Below are 21,084 nucleotides of genomic sequence, written 5' to 3' on the forward strand. Positions count from 1 at the left end.
CCCGTGTTGGAGCACCCACAACTTCCGGAGGCAAGCTGTTCTGCGAGTTAATTGTTCTCACTTTTAGAAAATTTCTCCTTCATTTTTAGCTTGGATCTCTCTTTGATAACCTTCCATCTATTCCTTCTTGTCAAAAGAAAAATAGAGAAATGCATTCATGGGAATAGAAGAAATGCTGTTTTACTGCCCCTTAATTAAACAGTATCTCAGGGAACTTAAGGGAAAATGCCACTTGTGCTTAAGAATAACAAAGATGGTTAAGTGTACAACCAACCATCTTGGAAATGAAAGCAGAATAATAGAATTATTTAGAGCAGGGGTCTCCAACCTTAGTAACTTTAAGGCTTGTGGACTTTAACTCTCTGAGTTCCTCAGCTTTGCTGTCTGAGGAACTCTGGGAGTTGAAGTCCACAAGCCTTAAAGTTGCCAAGGTTGGAGACCCCTGATTTAGAGGACCTTAAAAGCTTTAGGGACTCGGTGGCTCAGTGGTTAAGACGCTGAGCTTGTCGATAGAAAAAGTCGGGAGTTCAGCGGTTCGAATCCCTAGTGCCACATAACGGGGTGAGCTCCCATTACTTGTTCCAGCTTCCGCCAACCTAGCAGTTCGAAAGCAGGTAAAAAATGCAAGTAGAAAAATAGGGACCACCTTTGGTGGGAAGGTAACAGCGTTCTGTGCGCCTTTGCCGTTTAGTCATGCCGGCCACATGACCACGGAGACGTCTTCGGACAGCGCTGGCTCTTCGGCTTTGAAACGGAGATGAGCACCGCCCCCTAGAGTCAGGAACGACTAGCACATATGTGCAGGGGGAACGTTTACCTTTACCTTAAAAGCTTTTTTCCTTTTACCATGGAAATAAGATGAGTTGTATCTGTCAGCCTGATTGTTGCTCGCCCCATGTCTTGTGGTGAGACGTCTAACCTTCAAAGAAAAAAAGCCTCATGACCGCAAATGGCACCCAAGAGAGGCTACTTAATATGCATAGTAAAGGAGAAACAATGCAGCTCTTCTACTATAGCAACGGCCTAGTTAATTCGGTGAAGCCGTGCAATTGTCCCCTTGCGATTATGCTTCCAAATAAAATAATGAAAAATATAGATAACGGCCACCACAAATCTCATTATGATCAAGGGCCAGAACAAATGTAGGTAGGTCCAAGTAATTGGGTTGAAAAAAAATAAAGCTTTGCAATGCACAGTTGTGCACAGAAAGCATCTTTTTAAAACATTAAAGCAGCTGGATCTTTTTTGAGTCATGTGCAGATGTTATATAGAAACTGCTTCTTTATATTTTTTGTGTGTTGAATGCGCAGTCACTTCTCTTCCCGGAAGCTGGACGTGCAGCAACCATGTAAGCGTGGAGTCCAAAGGCTTGCAATAGTATATGGATATTGCAAAAAAAAAAAAAAAAAAAGGAAAGGAAAAAAAAAAGGAAAAATAATACACAGCTGCTTTAATGAGTCAAAGAGAAGACATAACTCTTTTGAAGGATTTGCCCAGCCCTTGCCATTGACATATATACCACCTTGCTTCTTGAAAGCTATTTCATCAAGCAGACATTGAGCCTGCTTTGTACTTGCCACAATATTCAGATTTTGTTAATAAATAAATAATGCACAGCTGCTTTAATGAGTCAAAGAGAAGACATAGCTCTTTTGAAGGTTTGGCATAGCCCATGGTATTGACATGTATACCACCTTGCTTCTTGAAAGCTGTTCATCAAGCAGCCATTGAGCCTGGAGTCCAAATGCTTTCAATGGTATCTAGATATTGCAAAATCAATCAATCAATCAATCAATCCCAGCTGTTTTAATGAGTCAAAGAGGGGACACCTCTCTTTCAAAGGATTTGCACAGCTCTTGACATTGACATGTATAACTACCTTGCTTCCTAGAAGCAGCTATGTGAGCCTGGAAGTCAAATGCTTGCCACAATATACAGATTTTGCTAATAAATAAATAATGCACAGCTGCTTTAATGAGTCAAAGAGAAGACATAGCTCTTTTGAAGGATTTGCACAGCCCACAACATTGACATGTATACCACCTTGCTTCTTGAAAGCTGCTCATCAAGCAGCCATTGAGCCTGGAGTCCAAATGCTTTCAATGGTATACAGATATTGCAAAATAAAAAAAATGAATAAAACCCAGCTGTTTTAATGAGTCAAAGAGGGGATGCCGCTCTTTCAAAGGGTTTGCACAGCCCTTGGCAGTGACATGTATAACCACCTTGCTTCCTAGAAGCTGTTTATGAAGCAGCCATGTGAGCCTGGAGGTCAAATGCGTGCCACAATATACAGATTTTGCCAACAAATAAATAATGCACCACTGCTTTAATGAGTCAAAGAGAAGACACAGCTCTTCTGAAGGATTTGCACAGCCCATGACAGTCATATGCACAGCCACCTCGCTTCCTGGAAGCTGTTCATGAGGCAGACGTATGAGCCTGGGGACCAAATGCTTGCCAGAGTAGACAGATATTGCAAATAAACAATACATAGCTGCTTTAATGAGCCAAAGAGAGGACACAGCTCTTTCAAAGCTCTTTCTGCAGACACACTTCTGAGCATCCTTCTGCTAAAGTAAGGCAATTTGATATGACTTGAAATAGCCAGATGACTTGGCCCTTCCCTTGCTTTTAGTTTTTTGAGGTGTTCATAAACGTTTCATTTCATTAATTCATTTCCCCCCTTTCCTTGCCTGAATTCAAACTCATAACTCATTCACGCCTTGTGCATGGAATGGTCGGTCGCCTTTGCTCCAGAGCTGTGGAAGAAGTACTGTTTAAATTCTGCTCCAGACCAACACATTTTTTTATTACTGAACGATGAATATACTGGTTTGTTTGTGGTTATTGTGGTTTGTGGTTATTCCTGGTTATTGTCATTTGGGGTTGTTTTAGAAGTCTACCTGTACAATTCTGGCACATTATGCAAAAGTAAAATTGACCAGAGCTAATTAAGATTTTGAAGTTAAGACAGACGCCTCTATTAAATAAGGGGGATAACATTTTTTTAACACTTATTTAGACCACCCAACTGGGGTGGGCTTCAAAAATTTTACCAAGGGGTTCTCTGCCCGGTTGCTGAGTGGGCGTGGCCATTGTGGGCATGGCCTAGTAAGCCTCCTGCACCATGGTGGGGGGGCGTTTTTGCCCTCCCCGGGCTCCGGAGGCTTTCCTTGAGCCTCCGGGAGGGCAAAAACAGCTTCCCCAGGCTTCAGAGGCCCTCTGGAGGCCAGAAACGGGCCCATTTCCAGCCTTCCCAAACTTCTGGTAGGCCCGTTTTTTGCCCTCCTTGAGCCTCCGCGTGCACCCTGTATCCAAAACAGGTCACATGGGGACTCCTGGGAGGGGTGGGGCAGGGTGGACAGGGGCAGCCAGGAGTGGGATTTGGGGGTTCTCCGGACTGCACAGAATCGTAACTAGAGGTTCTCCTGAATCCCTGCACCCAACCTGAAAATAACTCGTTCTCCAGTTTGCTTTTAAAAGAACTCTAAATAAAAGCAAGCACCATGCATAAAACAATAATTTCCCAAGGAAACCATAAACCATCTTCCATCCTCTCCCTCTCCTTTCTCGATTTAAAGAGGCTTCCAGGAAAAAACCCACAGGTTTTAAAGGTCATATGAGGGCAGGTAAGGTGATTGCCATATGAGCCATATAAAAATTAGATGACCATCTTAGGAAAAGCTTCCAAGAATAAAATTGATTATGTCCAGTAAGCCCATGTTTTAAAATTCTGCTAAATCTTGCAGAAGTTATATATAGCTCTGTAAGAAAAAGGACACGGCTGCTAATTTTTACTGATTCATATTTGTAGAAACGTCCGAATGTGCAGAAATGAATAAATTAACACTTGCAATTAAAGGAAAGGAAGAATCTCATTATTATAATATATGGGATTTATTTTATCAATGGTTAGAGAATAAATATTAAAGTAATGTATAATAAAGTTAAATAAGTTAAGAAGAGAAATGTTATAATAGATACGTTAAGTATTAAGTATTAGTATTAAAATAAGAGTAGATATAAACAATGAATATGGTGATAAGCTTTAACTGTTATGACACCAAAAATTTGTACCCAGACGATACACTGTTTAATGAATGATGGAATGTTTGTATTAAAAGAAAATAAATTTTTTTATAAAAAAAATATTTGTAGAAACTTCCTATAACCTCTAAAGAGTTCAGAAGAAATTTTATTTTATTTATCATATTTAAGAAAATGATAGAGGACACCCACTTAAAGTTTCGCCTTCAGATAATTTATAAGCTCAGCACTTTCTTGACCATTTCTTAAATTCTTCACTAACAAAGCCCTTGAAAGCATTTTATTTCCCAAACGGGTTGAAAGCTCTATGTAATTCTTCATCTTTTTCATTAAAACCAATATTATTTCTGAGCATTGATGCATATCCTACGAAAATCACTTTGTGGTGTTCAGGAATTTCATTTTCTGAACTAGATCCTTGTAACAGCAATTATTTTTAATTGTTTATGGCCAAAATTGGGGAAATCGGTTTATATGTTAATGGCTTACCATTATTCCTCATTTCTTGCATCCTTTCATTTTTGGAGATAGGATATGCTGATTCTATAATTGCCCCTTTTAGCCTTGTTATTAAATAGAACTTATGAATTGTAGTTCCATGAAAAGGCTAAGGACACAAACCATAAACTCTCAGGCAAAATGAAAGAATCAAGCTTGTTTATTCACGGAAGACAGTAGACGCTTAGTTAGCGTTTATCAAATTTAGCAACTTGAAGATGTGTGAACTTCAACTCCCAGAATTCCCCAGCCAGTATGGCTGACTGGGGAATTCTGGGAGTCGAAGTCCACACATCTTCAAGCTACCATGTTTGAAAGACGTTGATGTACCTGTATTAGCTGAAGGGCATTATATGTTGAATATGTAAGTTTATTGGGTAAAAAACCCTTTCTTTTCCGTCTTTGATAATAGTGCAAAAAGTTAGGTTTAGATTTCCCCCCCTATAATACAAATGAATAAAAAACCCATGAATTTTTAGGATACGTGGCCATGTGGAAAAGCAAAAAGGATAGTGAGGAACATAATAGCTCTGAGAAATATTCCAGGTACTGTATATACTAGGGGTCTCTAACCTTGGCAACTTTGAGACCTGTGGACTTCAACTCCCAGAATTCCTCAGCCAGCTTTCCTTTGCTGGCTGAGGAATTCTGGGAGTTGAAGTCCACAGGTCTTAAAGTTGCTAAGATTGGAGACCCCTGGTATATACCACCATTTTGAAAATCACTTTTTCCCTACAATCTAGAACAGGGCTGTCAAACTCAATTTCATTGAGGGCCGCATCAGGGTTGTGTTTAACCTTGGGGGGGCCAGGGGGGGGCGTGGCCAGCTCAACATCACTCATGTCGGGGGCGCCTGTGGTGGTCTGAGCGGACTGCCAGTGAAAGCAGGCTCCCAAGCTCCGTTTTCGGCTGCGACGGCCTCCTGCAACCCTCTGCCAGCGAAAACAGAGCTTGGGAGTGCCACCTGCGGTCCTTGCAAGCTTAGTTTTCAGCTGCGACGGCCTCTTGCAACCCTCTGCCAGCGAAAACAGAGCTTGGGAGTGCCGCCTGCGGTCCTTCCAAGCTCCGTTTTCACCGGCAGAGGCACCGCGGGCTGGTCCTTCGCTGTTTCCAGGGCGGCTCCACGGGCCAGATCTGAACACCCCGTAGGGGTCAATACGGCCCCCAGGCCTTGAATTTGACATCTCTGACCTAGAAGAATACAGGGTGAGATTCAGATATTGGAAACCAACAATGTTGATCCAGAATTACTAACTCTCCTTACCAGCAATATCAAGTAAATAGTATTTGAACTTATTTGAACTTCCAAATTTATCTTTTTTAAGTTTGTGTGTTACTTATTTTGGAGCGGTGACACCCAATTGATACTAGCCATGTTTTCGGTTACTTCTAACACTTAAAATGAGCCATACCATCTAAGTTAAATAAATAGAGACCAAAACTAAAGAAGATTTGGAAACACAATGCAGATTTGATTGCAAAGGGGCATATTTACTAAGCATATTGTGCCAGATTTAAGCTCTAGAAAGGGAAACATGAGTGTTTTGAACTATGAAATGCAAGCAGAAATAAAGAGATGTATTACTTTGCATCTGAGTAACTACTTACTTCCCTGATGCTATTTCTGTTAAACCATTCGACAAGAAAAGCTGGTGGAATACAGGTAGCCCTCAACTTACAACCATTCATTTAGTGACCGTTCGAAGTTACAACGGCACCAAAAAAAAAGTGAATTATGCCCGATTTTAACACTTATGACCTTTGCAGCATCCTTATGGTCACATGATCACAATTCGGGCACTCGACAACTGGAATGTATTTACGACAATTGCAGTGTCCCAGGGTCTTCTGATCACCATTTGCGACCTTCCCAGCTGGCTTCCGATAAACAAAGTCAATGGTGGAAGCCAGATTCACTTAACAACAGTGGCAAAAAGGTCATAAAATGGGGCACAACTCTCTTGACAATTGCCTTGTTTAGCAATGGAAACTTGGGGCCCCACTATGGCTGTATATAGGGACGTGGTGGCTCAGTGGCTAAGATGCTGAGCTTGTCGATCGAAAGGTTGGCAGTTCAGCAGTTCGAATCCCTACGGGGGTTCGAACTGGGTGAGCTCCTGTTACTTGTCCCAGCTTCTGCCAACCTAGCAGGTAAAAAATGCAAGTAGAAAAATAGAGACCACCTTTGGTGGGAAGGTAACAGCGTTCCTTGTGCCTTTGGCGTTGAGTCATGCCGGCCACATGACCACGGAGACGTCTTCGGACAGCGCTGGCTCTTCGGCTTTGAAACAGAGATGAGCACCGCCCCCTAGAGTCGGAAACGACTAGCACATATGTGTGAGGGGAACCTTTACCTTTACCTTTACCTTATGGCCATAAGTCGAGAACTACCTGTACTTGCCTAATGATTAGACAATAAAAGGCTGGTGTGGAATACATGTTTTAACCATCCAGAAGATAAGAACAGAGAGCTGGTCTCTTCGACTATAACTTGCTCATTTGATTTTGTTTGGTTTTTCCTGGGTGGGACCTATGCTCTCCACAGAGTTGACCAGATCGTGGGGCGTGGACCATCACTGACAGACAAAGACCGCACCAAAGGCTCGGCCGAAGGAGAAATGCCAGAAGATCCGAGTATGATGGGCAGACTTGGCAAAGTAGAAAAACAGGTATGATTCCTACATTGCATATCCTCTCTTCTGCGGGAGCTTCATTGGCAGCTGATTTGCTTTTAGGTCTAAATCAAGGTGCTGGTTGTCACCTTGAAAGTCCTACATGGCTTAAGGCCATGGTTATTTGAAGGACCGTCTTTTCCAGGAATATCTGTTTGACCCACCAGAACAGGGAGGCAGAGGATGTTAACACGTCTCCTACCAACTAGCGTGCCCAAAACAACTAAACTTTCTTGGGAGCTTTGAATTCCCAAAAGTAAAACTTTATTTGATACACCATTTTGGTACTGAAGAATCAAAACCAGCTCTGGTTTTCCCATGCGAATGCTAGTTTATCTAGTTAAACAAAAATTTCCCTTTCTTCCTACCCCTGGATGATAACATCGTCCAATTATGAGACGTCTTTTTGTTATGGGAACAGTCCGCCTCCTTCTCAGGCACCTGCACTGGTGACCTTGATGACTGCCAGGCTCTCACGATCCATGCACACATTCTGTTTCCCCACAGTTCAGTGGCAAGTTGAATAGCATTAAGGTTTGAAAGAAGCAAAGAGATTCAATCTTGACTTCTTCTAAGGAGGTCCATCTAGTGGGACCAAGAAGAAGGGCCTTCTCTGTGATGGCTCCCTCTCTTATTATCCTTGTGGAACTAAGATTGGCCTCTACTTTGACACTCGTTTGCAAGGCCCTAAAGTTGGAAGTGGTTTTGCCAATGAGTCTGGGGACACCAGAGTAGGATGGAGCTCATCAAATGGCTCATTTGCACACAGGGAAATGGGGGATTATTGCTTTTTAAATTCTTTTTATATTGGGTTTTTAATTTTTATAAGCCGCCTAGAGTCACTGAGAGGGACGCTGTGGCTCAGTGGCTAAGACGATGAGCTTGTCGATCGAAAGGTCGGCAGTTCAGCGGTTCGAATCCCTCGTGCCGCGTAATGGGGTGAGCTCCCATTACTTGTCCCAGCTTCTGTCAACCTAGCACTTCGAAAGCAGGTGAAAAATGCAAGTAGAAAAATAGGGACCACCTTTGGTGGGAAGGTAACAGCATTCCATGCGCCTTTAGCCTTGAGTTATGCCAGCCACATGACCACAGAGATGTCTTTGGACAGCGCTGACTCTTTGGCTTTGAAACGAAGATGAGCACCGCCCCCTAGAGTCGGGAACGACTAGCACATATGTGCGAGGGGAACCTTTACCTTTACCTAGAGTCACTGAGAATGAGCTGGGGGCCATGTAAATTTTAATAAACACACAAGTAAAAAAAAACCATTTCTACAATGTAATGGTTGAAATATATTGAAATGGGGACTCTCTCCTGTCTCCTTTCTCCCTTCTTCACCGTCGCCTTCAGGCAGTGGGTTTCAGCTGGTTCACACTGGTTTACACGAACCGGTTGTTAAATTACCCCCCTATTAAAGTGGATCTTGGGTGCTGCGCTGCAATGGAGAAATGGGCAACAGGGCAGCCAGCACAAGGGAAGGAGAAGGCCGCTTTCCCTCTTTCTTCTCCCTGCTCCTCCTCCTTCCCTCGTGCCAGCTGCTCTGTTGCTCATTTCTCCATTGCAGCACAGCATCTAGGATCCACTTTGATCCACAGTCTTCCCTACATTTGTGCTGCCAACTTAATTTCTCGCGCCTCTCACTTTTGCCCGCAAACTGACCAAGACCCCCTTGCATGCAACTTCATGGGGAGGGAGGAATCCCTCCCTACACTTACTTCAGTGGTGGGTTGCTACTGTTCGCTCTGAATCGGGAGAACTGGTAGCAGCGGCGGCGGGAGGCTCCGCCAGTGGTGGGTTCCTCCCGGTTCGGTCCGGTCCGGCCGAACTGGTAGCGGTGACGATATGACGTCACCGAACCGGTTCCCCCCCCGCCCTCCCACCCCCACCCACCCAGGTTATTCTTACCTTTTATTTGGTCCCACCCCCAATCTATTGCTGCCTCCTGAGTCCCAGCTGATGACTAGAGGGAAAAAAACTGTTTAAACTCTTGCCGCGGGGCTTCAAAGGGCCGTCCTACAGCTGATCAGTGTTAAAAGCAAACAAATGAGCTGGGTCGTTAAGTGTGAGGACTGATCGTAAGTGCGAGGACCTTCCAGAAATGACTCTGCCCAGCTAGCCACGCCCACCTAGTCACATGACCTCCAAGCCACACCCACAAAATAAGCCATGCCCACAGAACCAGTAGTAAAAAAATTTAGAACCCACCCCTGGGCTCCGCCCACCAGCCTGGACATCTCTGCACTGTGCATACGCAGAAGCATTGTGTGTGTGCGTGCACCTGTGAGAGAACCAGCAGCGACCAAAATTGAAACCCACTACTGACTTACCTTCCCACGCAAGCTCTCAGGAGCATCAATGTCTCTATGGTAACCCCCCCTCCTTGTTCCTCGGAAACCTCACCTCTTAAAAGAGCTGCATCCAGAAGTCTGAAACTGCCACGAGAGCAATGTGCAGACAAGCATTCTCGGAAACAGCCTTTTGGCAAAGGGTGGAAATCTAACAACCAGTTCGCCCAGGGTCAGATTGGCTGTCGCGGGAGGCTTGTCTCACATGTGCAGCGGAGCTGGAGGACGGGGATGGGCCACGCCTCCCACGCCAGCCAACCTGACCCTGGGAGAGCCGGTTGTTAAATGATTTGAATCTGATTGTGAGATATAAGACCCAAATATTTTAATCCTCACAATTTATAAACAAGTCTGGTTCACAAAATCAAAGGTTTATTGGAGATAAATGAAGAAAAATAAAAAGCGGTCGCAAGCGTGGCCTCTTAGACCCTTCCCAAATAGATTGAGTTCAAAGAGCGCAAAAAGCAGTTCAAACTGCACATTTTATACTCCTACACAATGCACGCCACGCCTAAGAAGCCTGTTCTGTCCCCGTCTCATACACGCACACAAACAGACAGCCGGGGGTTAAATAAACTGGCAGACAACCAATTCTTCTGATAAGACGCTTGGCAGCAACCCAGTAGCTGCTTGCCAAGAACTTTACTCAAAAACAAAATACACACAGTCAAGAATTGTCCAGTTCGTAAAATAATTCCAAGGCCGATAATGTTGTTTCCAAAGATGCAGTGTGACTCGATAGTAGTTAGTTTTGTCTGTCACAGAGTCTGAATGGCCACCTCACCCCCTTTTATACCCTGTGGGGTGTGGTCCAGTGACTCAGCTTATTCTCTGGCACGCCTTTTCTTCTGTTGCGCGTGCTTATCTCTGCGACGCTGCCGAGGATCCAGCCAAGACTCATTTCCCTCATCACTGTCCACCTGTGGCTGCGTGGACGTGCTTGGCCCCGGCCCTATCTCTTGCCCTTCAGCGGACACCGAAGGCATTGCCAGAGAGGAGGGTCCTGGAGAGGGAGGCCTTGCCAACTCCTCTCCTTCACTCTCGGAGTCCTCTCCTGCCGATGACACAGGCTCAGGTAACGGAGCCACAACACACGCCCACCCAACTCCCCTTTATTCTCCTAAGTCATTCTCCAAGTTATTTTACACTTTAAAATGGTCATTTTGACAATTCCTGTCTAACAAGGACTATCTTATCATGTTCACTTGTAGCTTCACCTTGGGCGGATATTCCCTTTTTTTACTGATAATGGTTTTGCCCAAGGCGTAGGTTACTGTCTCCAAGGGAGCTCTTAGCAAGTCATAACACGTTGTCTCTACTAATTACAATTTGTGGTCAGTTTGCAACAGTAAGAACATCATAGCTTTTTAATACATTAAACACTTTTATAAAAGAGTAAATTATTATCCGTTTCCTTCACTACCACTGCCTTCAGGTTACTGGGTGGATTATCTGTCTGGGTGTACGAGTAGTCCTCGAATTACAACCGTAATTGAGCCCCGCAATTATGGTTGTAAGTTGTGACGGCTGTAAAGCAGATCACCATATGATCCTACAATTTTTTCCACGGCAGTCTTTTAAGTGAAAGCGGTGGTTGTGAAGCCAATCCATTGCTTGCGATGAGGCAGTTTTTGCTGGAAACCGGAAGCCAAGGTTGACTAGATGCAAACAAGAGATATTAATTAGAGCTAATATTTCTTTTAAACCAATTCATGCTAAGAGTTACTGGGAAAAAAAAAACATGGAAGAGTTTATAACGTTCCCTTAATTTGAATATTTCCCCAAGAAATTGGAAGTTTGTTATGTCACTCTGGCAGCTGAGGGGTCCTTGGTGTCCTCTGAGCTTGGTTGTTTTCTTGCAGATGTTTCATTACCCAACTAGGTAACATCATCAGTGCTAGAAGGAAGCAAGGCTTGCTCTCTGTTTATATACAAGTGACTTGTCCTAATCAGGGCATTGTAGTTCTGTGAAAAGGTTAAGGACTCAAACCATAAACTCTCAGGCAAAACTAAGATTCAAGCTGGTTGATTCATGGAAGGCAGTAGACTCTTAGTTAGCATTTATCAAATTTAGCAACTTGAAGATGTGTGGATTTCAACTCCCAGAATTCCTCAGCCAGCATGTCAGGGCAAACTATTTGTATTTAAACAGGAAGCATACCCCACTCCCTTCTAGCATTGATGATATCACATAATTGGGTAATGAAATGTTTGCAAGAAAACAACTGAGCTCAGAGAACACTAAGGGCTCTGCAGTCCTCCTCTTCCTTTTCCTCTTCCTCCTTGCAAACCCCACTCCCTGCTAGCACTGATGATGTTACCTAATTTGGTAATGAAACATCTGCAAGAAAACAACGAAGCTCAGAGAGCACCAAGGACCCCACAATTGTCCTACTCCTTACTCCTCCTCTCAACAGACACCCTTCCCTTTTAACACTGATGATGTTACCTAGTTTGGGTAATGAAACGTTGCAAGAAACCACTCAGCTTAGAGAGCACCAAGGACCCCTCATTTCAACCCCGAGCCACATATATTCTCTTTTATCCATACTCTGGAAGTTATTCACCTTTAGGGAACTTGCCACTATCCTCAAGATTCTTTGTGGACCTTTGGATCAAGGTCTCTTAGATCTAAAATAATTTGGCTAATCGTGTCTGTGGGGGCATTTCCCAGGTTCTCTCCATGGAGAAGAAGTTGGATTTCCTGGTCAACATCTACATGCAACGGATGGGCATCCCTCCTACCGAAACGGAGGCCTATTTTGGTTCCAAAGAGCCTGAGCCAGCACCTCCTTATCACAGTCCAGAGGATAGCCGGGAACACATCGATAAGAACGGCTGCATTATCAAGATCATCCGCTCGACCAGTTCCATGGGGCAGAAGAATTACTCTGCCCCACCAGCCACAACGATGCCAAACAACTCATGTCCACCCTCCACCTCTTGGCAACACTATCCCCGTCCAAGCCACGGGTTGTCCCCCGTTGGCGATCCCGGTTCCTTGGTGAGAATCCCGCCGCCACCTTCCCACGAGCGTTCCCTATCGGCCTACAACGGCGGCAACCGAGCCAATTCCGAGTACGCCAAGAACGAAGACCTCACTGCTAAACACCCCGAAAGTGCCATGAGAGATAGTGACACTTCTATTTCCATCCCATCCGTAGACCACGAGGAACTGGAACGTTCCTTCAGCGGCTTTAGCATTTCCCAGTCCAAAGAAAATTTGGACATCCTTAACAATGGTTGCTACACCGCGGTGGCCAAAATCAGACCTTACATTGCGGAAGGCGAGTCAGACACAGATTCTGACCTCTGCACACCTTGCGGCCCTCCGCCGAGATCAGCGACAGGTGAGGGACCTTTCGGTGATCTAGGCTGGTCAACCCCAAGACAATGAAACCACGGAAAGCCACCTGAAGATCACGTCAAGAATATGAGTCAATCGCCGGTCTGCGTATAGCACCTCTTCAGCAGACTGGAAGGTCATGTCTTGGGACCCAGAAGTAGGGGGTACTTAATCATAGTTTACCTTGGGGGTGGGGGAACAGATGTGGTACCTGTGACCTACAATGAACAAGAGAGTCCCGGAAGGCGTAACTCGAAGTCTTGAGATGTCCGTTGTTTCATCTTCCTTGACTTTCTAAAATAGGATAAGTTGAAATTCTTCTCACGCCCTTGGGTAGATAGCTACAAGTCGTGGTTAGCCATCTCTACTACACAGGCATTGTGTCAGAGCTTGGTTGGGTCTTATTCAGTTTCGAATAAGAAGCCGTTACGGCTCCTGAGCTTTTGAATCGCACGCAAAAACTACGCTGGTGTTTTAAAACAAATAATGCCTTGGGAGAGGAAATAATATATCTATCAAAAGTGTCGAGGAACGATAGCTTAATAATAATTACACACAGCAGTTAAAACAGTGGAGATTTAAAACGGTTCATGTCCAAACGGCACGTCCGTAAATTCTTAGTCACAAACAGGAAAAACCGCGTTGAAGCTTTAGATCAGGATTTAGGACCATAATTTGAAAGGGAAGTGTTTGAATTAGAAAAAAAAAAAGACAGCAAAATCTCAAGAGAACATAGAATCACAGGGCTCCAAGGGACCTCAGAGGTCTTCTAGTCCAACCCCCTGCTGAAGGCAGGAGACTTTATATCATCTCGGTCAAATGCTTGTCCAGTCTATTTTTTTGAAGCAAGGCTGCTTTCATTTGAGTTTGATTTTGGTTGTTAAATAAAATATTTGGAGGATAGCGGCATCAAACTGGCTCTCAGTGTGCACCCTCGGGTGTCTAGATAGGCTTATCCTTCTTAGGATGACACAACCGCTGTTAAGACGGAAAGCCAAGAATGTGAGAACACTAAAGTCCGCAGTTACTACATATATCTAGGTTAATCTTGACCCAGTCTGGAATGACTGCTTCCTGCTTTACATCTCATCATTATGGATCCCTGCAGGGGACAAGGGACATTTGTCAACGATAGAAATGGCACGAGTTGCGGGAATTAGGTTGTGACATTCATGCCCCATTTGGGCAATGATGTAATCCTATGGGGGGAACCTGAGAATAAGCTTCTGTTTTTGGGACGCCTTGAAAATTTGCTGAAACAGGGTGCATAAATCCTGAAAGGTGAGAAGAATTCTTACGGTAGAAGGAAGAAGAGTTGTTCAGGTGCTAACCAGTAGGTGGCAGCAAAGGATGACCTCTGCATGCATTGCGCCTCCTTGGCGTTAACACAATATTTGTCAACCTTGGCTACTTGAAGATGTGTGGACTTCAACTCCCAGAATTCCCCAGCCATGGGGAATTCTGGGAGTTGAAGTCCACGCATCTTCAGGTGGCCAAGGTGGAGGAACACTGCTCTACTTTTTCCAAAAACACTTTCCCCCCCCCATCCTTTCAGCGCCTTCCAGAGTGAGATGGATGCTCTCTGGAATTCTCTTCTGGCTTGGTTAATCTTTGCTAGATTTGTGGCTCTTTGGTTTGTTTTTGCCTGGCGGATTATTTCTCACTTTTTGGTCTGTATTTATCAATGGCTGCTGATGCTTGAACGTAGCCCCATTTTCCTCCTTGCTGGACAGTTTCAAAACCTGGAGAAGCTCACGTAGGGAGTAAATGGAGAGAGAAGAAGGAGACGTGTCCTCAGTATCGCTTCTAACTAGGGCAGGGGTCAGCAACCTGTGGCTCCGGAGCCGCATGCGGCTCTTTGGACCCTCTGCTGTGGCTCCCTGTCAGGTGATCCCACCATTGGCTGGCCCTCCCCTCCCAGTCACTCCTTGCCTGGCTTGAGAAGGTAAGGGTTATGGCGGGGGGTGGAGAAGTGGCCAGGGCAGAGACACAGAGAGAGGGGTAGAGAGAGAGACATAGAGAGATACAGGGAGAGAGGGGAGGGGAGAGAGAGAGAGATGTCAAAAGATTTTTGTGGTTCCCGGTGTTTTTTAACAACTGGTTCTCTACCCTAATGACCGGCTGGGTAGGCGTGGCTAGGAGGGTCATATGACTGGTGGAAGTGAGTGACATCGAGTTGGCCACGCCCACCCAGGTTTTGTGGCTCCCGGTGTTTTCTTTTTTGTGGGAAACGGGTCCAAATGGCTCTTTGAGTATTTAAGGCTGCAGACCCCTGAATTGGGCTTATCATAAACATGTGGGCAGGAAGGTCCATTTCTCTCTTCCACTTGCTTAGATTGACTTGATCTCAGGCTGCAGTTTTCAATCCATTTTTCTTGAAACAGGAAACAATCCCGTGGGTTGCTTTTATTTCTGTTGACTGCAAAGTATGCCTGATAATGACTCATGATGCGAAATTCAATAAATAACTAATTCCGCAACTGCCAACAGTCAGTAGACTTTCAAGGATACCTTGGAAGTAGCTAAGGATATTGCTAATATTTTCATGGATAACACAGCTATTGCTGCACAGACCTTCCAGATGTCAGCACTTCAACCTGCATTTACTCTAGTGCTGACATAAGAAGGAGAAGAGGGGGCAGCTGGCAAGAGGACGCTTGACTTCTCACCTACTTATTTTCCCTGAAGATAATATCCCCTAGGAGATGAGATGGGAGGGGGGACATTCCTGGGAGCTTAAGTAGTAGATATGGGGAGAGTGATTCTGGAAACCGATTTAATAATTTTAAAGAATTTGGGTACAAAAGAGTCCCACATTTAACAGGTGGGATCTACTTAATCTTTAATATAATTTACAGTTGAGTGTTTTGGTTTTTTTTTTAAAAAACACATTTATAGCAAGAAACAGAGATACTGAATTACGTCAGTCTACTGCAGCAGAATAAAAACGTAGAAGATTTTAAAAGCCCAAGAAGTCTATTGTTCTTTAACTAGGGGAAATCGGGATCACAGCTGGCATGCCATTTCAGTAATCCTTCTCTGTTAATCCTAAAAAAAAAAAAAAAAAAATCCTGTGAATTAATCAGTTCTGGATAAATAAGCCAATAAAATGAAAATTCTTTGAAAGCAAGCACTCCTAGCTTGCAAGAAGTTACTCTCTCCTGGGTGATGGTGCATGGAGGAATCCCTACTCGCAGTTTTTTTATAGAGTTGACAATGGCCAGTATGATAAGTAATGGATGATTAAAAAGAGGTCAAAATTCCTTGAAGGACTGACGTAATCAATCATAGGTCAATCCCTGCCATTCTTCCTCCCCCTATCACGTATGCATTGGTTTCTTGTTTGCAGGGCAGTATAAGGAATTTAGAAGGAAAATTTAAAGAGTGTGTATTTAATGCATGAATTAACAATCCAACTGCAGCCCATGACATTCATCGGCAAGGGAGCCAAAAGCCCACCAGTGATTTTTGGTCTAGGCCACTGCTTCTCAACCTTGTCAATATATAAGCTATTTGGACTTCAACTCCCAGAATTCCCCAGCCAGCAGGCTGACTGGGGAATTCTGGGACTTGAAGTCCACATAGCTGGCCTAGGCTTAGCAGATGAGGCTGAGATTTAATCAGGGCAATGATGTCACCACCCACGACATGGTTGTGTCTGTTAAATAAGCCAGTTTATGATACCATCCTGACAAAAAAAAAATAAGCTCCAGTTTATACAGCCCGATTGATAAGATTTTTGGCGTGGCAGAGGACTTCAAGCTGAATGACTGGCCTGAAATCTTCTCTTTGTCTTATGTTGCAATGCTCTCGTGTTTGTTTTGGATAAAACTATTGTAATGGTATGTGAGAAAGACCTTGGGAGACAGGCAAAGAGATGCTGATTAGGGAATAGTCAGATAAGAGATGCAATGGTGGGATTCAGCCGGTTCAGGCCGGTTCGGGCGAACCGTTTGTAAAAATTCTGGCTTGCCCCGCCCACCCACTCGCCCCGCCCCACTCAGTCACTCCTCATCTCGCCCGCTCGCCCGCCATTGCTGCCTGCCTTCGCCTATCATTGCTGCCTGCCTTCTGCCATGGCCCTGATCTCCCTGGGTGAGTGAGCCTACAAGCAAGCTCTTGTCCAGTTGACTCCCGGGCCGGCCTAGGCCGCCGCAAGCCCCGGTCGAGTCGACTCCTGCAGATGGCATAGCCTGCAGCTTCATAATGGGCAGAGAAAAAGGCTCAGAAAAGACCCTCCCTAGTTTCTCAGGCTGTAAAGGAGACGGTGGGCGATTTGTACTTGCAGATTGACTTGTCTATGGAGATTCTTAGTCATTCAGGTCACGGTTGTCCAAAAGATGCTTTTTCAAGAGACCAGGATTCAACAGTCCCATCTGCATTTAAAAGACAAAGGCCACTTTTTTGGAGACTAGCAAAGTCCACATTTTGGATAGAGAGGACCGCTGGTTTGAAAGAGGGGTCAAGGGGCCATCTGTGTCAAAATTGAACAGCCCTCTCCCCACAGAGGGTGGAGAGATACGACATCATCTATCTCTGGTCTACAACACAGTCCTTTCAGCAGGTCCAAGAAGGATCCACGCTAGTGGTGGGTTCCTCCTGGTTCAGTCCGGTTCGGCCGAGCCGGTAGCAGTGACGATATGACGTCACCGAACCGGTTCTCCTACCCCCCACACCCCCCCATGTTATTCTTACCTTTTATTTGGTCCCACCCCCAATCTATTGCTGCCTCCTGAGTCCCAGCTGATGACTAGAGGGAAAAAAACTGTTTAAACTCTTGCTGCGGGGCTTCAAAGGGCCGTCCTACAGCTGATCAGTGTTAAAAGCAAACAAACGAGTCGGGTCGTAAGTGCAAGGACTGGACGTAAGTGCGAGGACCTTCCAGAAACGACTCTGACCAGCTAGCCACAACCACCTAGTCACACGACCTCCAAGCCACACCCACAAAATAAGCCACGCCCACAGAACTGGTAGTAAAAAAATTTAGAACATACCCCTGCTCCACACCCATTTGCACCACTCAGGTGACCACTGAGGACACAGATACACCTCCAAGTGGCCTCAACGACTCTCTAAAAAAGAATGCAAATGACCAGCTGTCTGCAAGGAGTATAAATCCTTCCCTTCCCCACCATCCAGTCAGAGCTGAAGAAGCTTCTTAGATGAGAAGCGAAATGTCTTCAAAGATAAACCAGAAAGTTCAGTTGCCTCTTGAAAAAAAAAAATCACTATTTTCAGACTTGGCAAGATTCTGTTGATGTAGCCTTGCAATAAAGTAGCATTAGCTCACGTTTTCAATTATATAGGGGAATTGTATAATTCACGTTATTTTGAAGGAGCAAGTAAGCTTGAGACATCCTTGTTACGGTATCTTAGCCACCTTCAATCTGGTGCCTTCCAGATGTGTCAGATTTTTGATTCCTGTAGTTCCAAACTTGAAGGTCAGTCTTTCTGGAAGTTGCAACACCGAGGAACGAATGTCAGGTTAATTGCTTCTTGTCTTCCGCAAACGGAGGTCTGTAGGATGCTCCTAGGACTTTGCTTATTCTGGATTATACAGTGTCTTCTACGAACGAAGGCGAATATAACGTGTCCCAGAATAATATTGCAGGATCCAATCTGGGTCGGTCATCGGGATGTGAGGTTTTTAATCTTCTGAACTTTCAGATTTGTGCTGGAGGCCATCTTCAAGGAGCTTCTCCCTAGCTTAGCATCTTCTAGATCATTCTGTTTGTTGAGCTTTCTTTAAGAGCAAAGAGAGAGAGTAACCATCTACCGCCAATCATTTTTGATCTGCGATTGACTTGAAAGGCACAATGCAATGCAATAGCAACTGGCGGAATGCCAAGTTTGACTTTGGCCGTCAATGGCTCTGCATCACTTCTGGTGTGATTTGTTTCGTTTTCTTTTTCTCAAGATGTTGACTCCAGGCACAAAATTGTGTGTGCCTCAACGCTGTGTCCTTCAAGAGACCAGCCAAATCTTTTGATACCCGTTAACCGGGCTGGTATTTTTAGTTTTGGGATAATAGTATTCATAACCTGGTTGAAATGGCCTAGAAAGCTTTTCTAAAAAATATCATTATTACACAAATATGTAGTCAGAGCAGCTCACGAAGCAAAATTCTTAGCTTTTCGCCTGTTAGTGCATGCCTGCCCAGGCAAAAACTCTGGTTAAAGCCACTTTTGCTACCAGAGTCTTGCTATGTGCAATCCCAAAATGTATTCCGATGTGTAAATGCTAGCAAGCAATCTCCATCACGCTGGACATAATCGTGTTGCCATCTTAGTCAATTTGGTGGATCATGCTACCCCATAGATAATGTGTAACGTTGACCAGAGAACAATTCTCTTTGAATGGTCCGAATTCTGTTGACTATAACTGGGATGAGATAAAGCATCTCATATAGTGGTACGGTGGCCTAGAGGTGGAGTTCTCGCCTCACAATCAGGAGGCTGTGAGTTCGATCGGCAGATATTTCTCTCTCTCGGCACACTGAATATAACTCCGCATTGGTGACAGGAAGGGCATCTGGCCAGTAAACACCAATGGGGAATACAGGTAGTCCTCGACTTACAACCGTTCATTTAGTGACCGTTTGAAGAAACAATGACACTGAAAAATGTGACTTAGGACTGTTTTTCGCACTTATGACCGTTGTGGCATCCCCATGGTCACATGATTTACATTCAAATACTTGACATCTGGTTCATATTTATGATGGTTGCAGTGGAAGCTAGATTCACTTAACCATGTTATTAACTTAAGAGCTGCAGTGATTCACTTAACAAATGTAGGAAGAAAAGTCATAAAATGGGGCCAAACTCTCACAACAAAATGTTAGCAACATAAATTTTGGACTCAGTTGTGATCGTAAGTTGAGGACTCCCTGTAGTTTGGAAAGGGAGATTTATAGAAGATCAGGCATATTGTTGGCTATGAATATTGATGCTGTTGGCACATAGGCGCATATCTTTAAATGGTTGCTGAGAAGAGACAGTAGAACTGGACCATCCAGTATCTGTCCACATCTGGATGCTCCCAAATACATCCATTGACCACTGTTCCAGAATGCTAAACTGGATGAATTTAATCCACCAGATTTCTTCATTTTTGGATCAGTTGTGTTTACCCTACTAATTTAACAGAGCTTTCATGTTTAGACACAACAGACATTGAGTTTCAAGCTAGTAGGTGACAACGATAGGAGGAGGAGACCATTGTCATCAAAAGTCCGCTTGAGAAGTTCCTAGAAGCATGTGGAGGACCATGGTTAGAATCAAGAAGTTGGGTGAGATACTCCAAGCGATTTGTTCTTAGGTTGTGTTGAGGTCTTGCAAGATCATGGAAGGTCTAACTCAGTGTTTCTCAACCTTAGCCCCTTTACGTTGAGTGGATTTCAACTCCCAGAATTCCTCAGCCACTGGGGAATTCTGGGAGCTGAAGTCCACTGATCTTAAAGTTACTCTGGTTGAGAAACATTGATCTATCTCATTGCTGGTCAAGTGAGTTGTGCAGTTGAAATATTTTGCGACTCCTTCATCAGACAGGAGAGGTATAGTTTGGGTGCCGATTGGTAAAACAAATCGATAGTAATAAAAAAAAATAGATCCACTTTCCATAGGTGCCGTGTGTCCCCCAAGATCTAACACGGTCGCACCTTCTCACCAAAGTCACACGTAACGGATCTTGCAATGATTAAATAATCCCGTCATCACCATCCTACGATCTATTCAGGATTACAGACATTTACACATCCCCCTTGTATGCACTGGCCTTGTAAATGATGGCATGCCCCAATTCCGATGGCTGCACACGAATGCATTTGTATACTTCAGTCGGATTAATATTTTACCAGAATGCAAAAATAGAGGAATTTCTTTCCTAACTAATTTTGTTTTTGTTTTTTTTTAAAAAAATGATGGAAACCACTAAAAAAAATAATAATAATATAATATTGGCCACGAGGCCTGCCTGCTGATGTTTTATTTCTATTTATGCACTAGTGTGTCTCATTAGGGCTGTAGAGATTGCATTCTTTTTTAAATATTGCAAGAAAACAGGGATACCGCCTATAGGAGAAAGAGCCATGGGACAATCATCGCAAAAAGAGGGAAGACCCATCTATTTCCCTCAAGTCCAAAAGCAGGAGGCAACACTCTTCTGCCAATTG

General features: G+C 44.3%; 1 protein-coding gene across 9 annotated transcripts in view; it reads left to right on the top strand.

The window, feature by feature from the left end:
- The window catches only part of KCNQ2 (potassium voltage-gated channel subfamily Q member 2), a 133,442-nt gene extending 112,626 nt beyond the window's left edge, over positions 1–20,816 (top strand). For all 9 annotated transcript variants that reach the window (XM_034441282.3, XM_034441286.3, XM_034441288.3 and 6 more), the window contains 2 exons: positions 7,094–7,217; positions 12,240–20,816. In XM_034441282.3, the coding sequence (XP_034297173.2) occupies positions 7,094–7,217; positions 12,240–12,962 (847 nt within the window). In that variant the 3' untranslated portion in view covers positions 12,963–20,816. The remainder of the gene's footprint in view (positions 1–7,093; positions 7,218–12,239) is intronic.
- The last annotated feature ends 268 nt before the right edge of the window (positions 20,817–21,084 follow it).

This window comes from Pantherophis guttatus, chromosome 3, assembly GCF_059756535.1.
Source record: "Pantherophis guttatus breed Tessera chromosome 3, ASM5975653v1, whole genome shotgun sequence".
NCBI lineage: Eukaryota > Metazoa > Chordata > Lepidosauria > Squamata > Colubridae > Pantherophis > Pantherophis guttatus.